General features: G+C 50.6%; 1 protein-coding gene across 1 annotated transcript in view; it reads right to left on the reverse strand.

Moving 5' to 3' along the window:
- Positions 1-3,912, reverse strand: part of POLR2A (polymerase (RNA) II (DNA directed) polypeptide A, 220kDa) — a 16,463-nt gene extending 12,551 nt beyond the window's left edge. Inside the window, exons 1-4 of the mRNA XM_015422406.1 lie at positions 3,688-3,912; positions 1,100-1,205; positions 662-867; positions 62-286 (exon numbers count right to left, since the gene is read on the reverse strand). Of these exons, the coding sequence (XP_015277892.1) occupies positions 62-286; positions 662-867; positions 1,100-1,205; positions 3,688-3,912 (762 nt within the window). The remainder of the gene's footprint in view (positions 1-61; positions 287-661; positions 868-1,099; positions 1,206-3,687) is intronic.
- Positions 3,913-4,179: the final 267 nt, after the last annotated feature.

Below are 4,179 nucleotides of genomic sequence, written 5' to 3' on the forward strand. Positions count from 1 at the left end.
TCCACTCCCCCCCCCGCCAGCCCTGCAGTGTTCTGGCCTCTTCCCTATCCTTCCCCTTTACCTTGGCCCTCTCGGCATCACGGGCCGACTGCCCCAGGAGGAAGACGGTCAGCGAGGGAGTCTTGGGCTTCTTGGAGATGTTGATCAACTCCTTGAGACGGGGCACACCGAGCGTCACGTTCTTGGCCGAGACACCGGCGTAATGGAAGGTGTTCAGGGTCATCTGAGTGGCGGGCTCTCCCAGGGACTGGGCAGCCAGCGCCCCCACCATCTCGCCTGGGTGAGCCTGGGGGGGGGGAGCAAAAGTAGCTTATGATGCCAGGTCTGGCTGCCAGGTCTGGCTACCAACTTGCCCAGAGGGTCTCCCCCTCCCCAAACATATGCAGTTTGCTTTCCACAGAGAAGCGCCATCTGCCAAAGCAAGGGAATTCAGAACACCGGAAAACGACTCCCCATCCCGGTGCCGTCTTTGCACAAACTGCTCATCTCAGACGGAACTGGGAAATACAAGCCCTACTGGAAGTCCGCCTCCCTCCTTCCAGCTATGTCCATTTTCCTTTGTATCCATGCTCTTGGTTCTGCAGTCCTGCCTCGGGCCCAGTTTGCCGTTTGCTTTTGTGGGGTCGTTATGCCGCAGTGCCCCCCCCCCTGCGCCACTCACGATGGCCTGGTTGAACTTGGACTCGATCTCCCCCAGCAGCCAGTCAAAGGCCTCCCCGCTGAGGCGGAACTCCTCGATCATGCGCCGGCTGCAGAGCGTGGAGCGCAGGTGGATGTTGAAGAGCAGCGTGGCGTTCTCCTGCGCCTGCTTGCTGAGCGGGTCGTCCCCGTTCACGATCACCAGCTTCTTGCTCAGTTCCTTCACACCTGCGTCCAGAGATGGAAGAAAGAGGGAAGGAGACCCGTGACGAAACGGAACGGGGCATTCTGGGGCACGGTGCCGCTTCCGGCCAGGATTAGCCCTCGCAGCTCACCGGCACCCTCCGATTAGCAGTCTCCGTTTTACACCCCCCCCAGCATTTGGCATTTGGCCCTCAAAGCCTCCCATCTGGCCCCCCACCCCACCCCGGAGACAGGCTTTTCCCAGCATGCCACTCACCGTCCACCACTTTGATGGGGTGCAGGTCGGAGGGCAGCCGTGTGTTGATGTGGAAGATTTTCTGGGCGTTCCAGATCATGCGCAGCAAGTTGCAGGGGAGAACCACCTGTTGCATCAAGAGTGGGGGGGGGGTCAGTGCAGCAGCGGGAGGGGGGGGCTTAGGACCCACCACTCCTTCCACCAGCTGCAGCCTCTGTGACCTTTGGCCAGCCTCACACTCCTTTCACCTGTGGTAGGAGCAATGCTCCTTCTAAGCCCTGAGCAAAAATTCCACTTTGTGAGCGACTGGCATTAAAGTTGTGAGTGCATAATTCGGCTGCTGCATAAATTACCGTATTTTTCGGCCCATAAGACGCACCTGACCTTAAGACGCACCTAGTTTTTAAAGGAGGAAAACAGGGAAAAAAATATTCTGAACCTTTGGTCCATAAGACGCACTGACTTTTCCTCCCACTTTTTTTGGAAGAAAAAGTGAGTCTTATGGTCCAAAAAATACGGTACTTTGCTCCGGAGCCATCCCTTCCTGAGCCGAGACAAAAACCTGTGAGCCGGAGGCTAAAAAAACTGTGAGCTGGCTCACACGAACTTAGCTTAGGGGGGACACTGGGTAGGAGTACCCCAGCTGGGGAGGTGCCCGCCAAGTGTTTTTAGAAAGCAGGCAGGCCAGGCGGGGCTTCTGCCCAGCAAAGCTCCTGATGGGCTGTGCAGATTTTCAAAAGGACAGTGCTTCGGGCATCACCTGCCGCCGCGGCACAAGGATCTTTTAACTCTTTGACCGAAGGTCAGCTGCGGCGGCCATTTTGCGGCTGGCTCTTCCTCCCGTGGCAGCCATTTTGTGGCTCTGCTCACCGCAGCATCAGGACACCAGAGGTGCCCACAGGCTCAAAGAGGTTAGGGACCCCGTGGCCAACTTTGGAATTCTGACACTTGGGCGTACTCGGGGACATGGGCACACCTCCCTCAGGCATCAGCAATGCAGCAGGGAAGGAGAAAGAAGAGGAGGAGAAGAGATTGGATTTCTACCCCGCCCTTCACTACCCAAAGGTGTCTCAGAGCGGCTCACAATCTCCTTTCCCTCCCCCTCTCCACAACAGACACCCTGTGAGGTGGGTGGGGCTGAGAGAACTCTGACACAAACTGCTCTTTCAGGAACAGCTGTGCCAGAGCTTGACTGACTCAAGGCCACATCAGCAGCTGCAAGTGGAGGAGTGGGGAATCAAACCCGGTTCTCCCAGATTAGAGTCCGCGCACTCAACCATGACACCAAAGGGGGCTGGCAGCAGCTGCCAGGAGAACACGCAACTCTCTCCTTCCGGGCAGGAAAAAAGGGGGGGGGGGTTGATCAAGAGAGAGCGGCCAAACGGGTTTCACCATTGGAGGCCTTTATAAATCCCACTTTATTTACTAAAGAACAACTGTGGAGATATGAAGATGTATTAGATAAGGAAAATAACTTGAAGTCACAAGGTATTCTACTAAGACAGGGTATCTATTTAAACTGGTGGGAAAGGGCGCAACTTGACTCTAGATATGTAAAGGATAAACAAACTGGTTTTCATGATAAATCCACAGAATTAGATAAAATTGGTTATGTGTAGATGGAAAATTCATAAAGTCATTTTAGACTTTGTTATTAGATACTAAAACGCAAAGTAAAAGTTTCTATGATTAAATGGGCACAAAATATAGGGCATAATATACAGTTAGATCAATGGAGTAAGGTATGGAAAACAAATACAGGATTTACAAAATCTATACCGTTTAAAGAAAATATATATAAAATGTTTTATAGATGGCATACGATGCCAGAAAACTTGGCAAAATGGTATCCAAATATGTCAAATGTATGTTGGAAACGTAAGCAGTATACTGGTTCTTTCTTTCACATGTGGTGGACTTGTAACATTGCAAAAATTTTCTGGAAAGAAATACATCAAAAATGCAGAACATATTAAAGTTTAAATTCCCAGTGAAGGCTAAGAGCATGCTATCAGGTGCTCTGCCTAACAAATTACCAACAAATCTAGAAGATTTTCAAATCTAGAAGATATTCAAATACATGATGACAGCAGCTAGAATTACCTACACAGCAAAGTGGAAATTAGCTATCTGTTCACGTTGTAGAGGAAACAGCGGAAATGGATAAACTAACTTTACAATTACAAGATAAAAAAGAAGACGTTTTGAGAAGAACTGGTCAAGACTCTATAAATGGATCGAGGGTTATCTCGCAAAACGTGGTATATAATACTTAAAACATAAGCTCTACTCGTTAAATGGTTAAACTGGTCTAGGTGCATAACAGAATGATTCTATTTATGTAAAATGTAAGTAGTTACAATGAGTACAGACTCCATATTCGTTGTATGTTAGTCATTCTTTGTTTGTGTCGTCTTTCTTTCTTTCACTCTTGAAAAACTAGTAATACTTTTTTTTTTTTTTAAGAGAGATCGGCTCCCCCGGCCACACTCCGTAACAGGAACACAGACGCATTAGAAAAACCTGTAGCCTGATCTTGTCCCAGCACCCCTCCTCCCCCCCAGCTCTCCTCCGGGCACCAAGAGAGAAACGGGCAGGGCCCCACTCACCTTGCTGTCTCCGGTGGGGAAGATGACCCTCAGCACCTCCCGGTCCTCCCTCATCTTCTCAAACTCCCTCTCCAGCTCGTTCTGGATGTGTGCGTTGCTGAGGATGTCCTTCACCATCTCCTCCTGCAGGGTGCGCCGCAGGGCCCGCTCGTTGGTGTAGTCGAATTTGAACCTGAGGAACAGGAAGGATGAGGCGGGTTTCTTCCTCAGCCTGTGGGCGTCCATGACTCTGGACACCCAAATTCTCCCTCAGAAGAACAGGGACGATCCCCAACGGAGGACTGTGGGGCTTTTGTATGCACCAGAACTACTAGTGGTTTGGGGTTTTGGGGGGGGAGGGTGTGTGCTCTGAAATAAACGTCTTTCCCAACTCCACAGCACATTTCTTATCCTGTCTTTCCTACAAAGTGCTCAAGGCAGAATGCACAGTTCTGCTTGTCTCATTTTGTTGAAAGCCAGTTTGGTGTAGTGGATAGGGGTGTGGACCAATGT

Source organism: Gekko japonicus, unplaced genomic scaffold (genome assembly GCF_001447785.1).
Source record: "Gekko japonicus isolate JY-2015 unplaced genomic scaffold, Gekko_japonicus_V1.1 scaffold1082, whole genome shotgun sequence".
Classification (NCBI taxonomy): Eukaryota; Metazoa; Chordata; class Lepidosauria; order Squamata; family Gekkonidae; genus Gekko; species Gekko japonicus.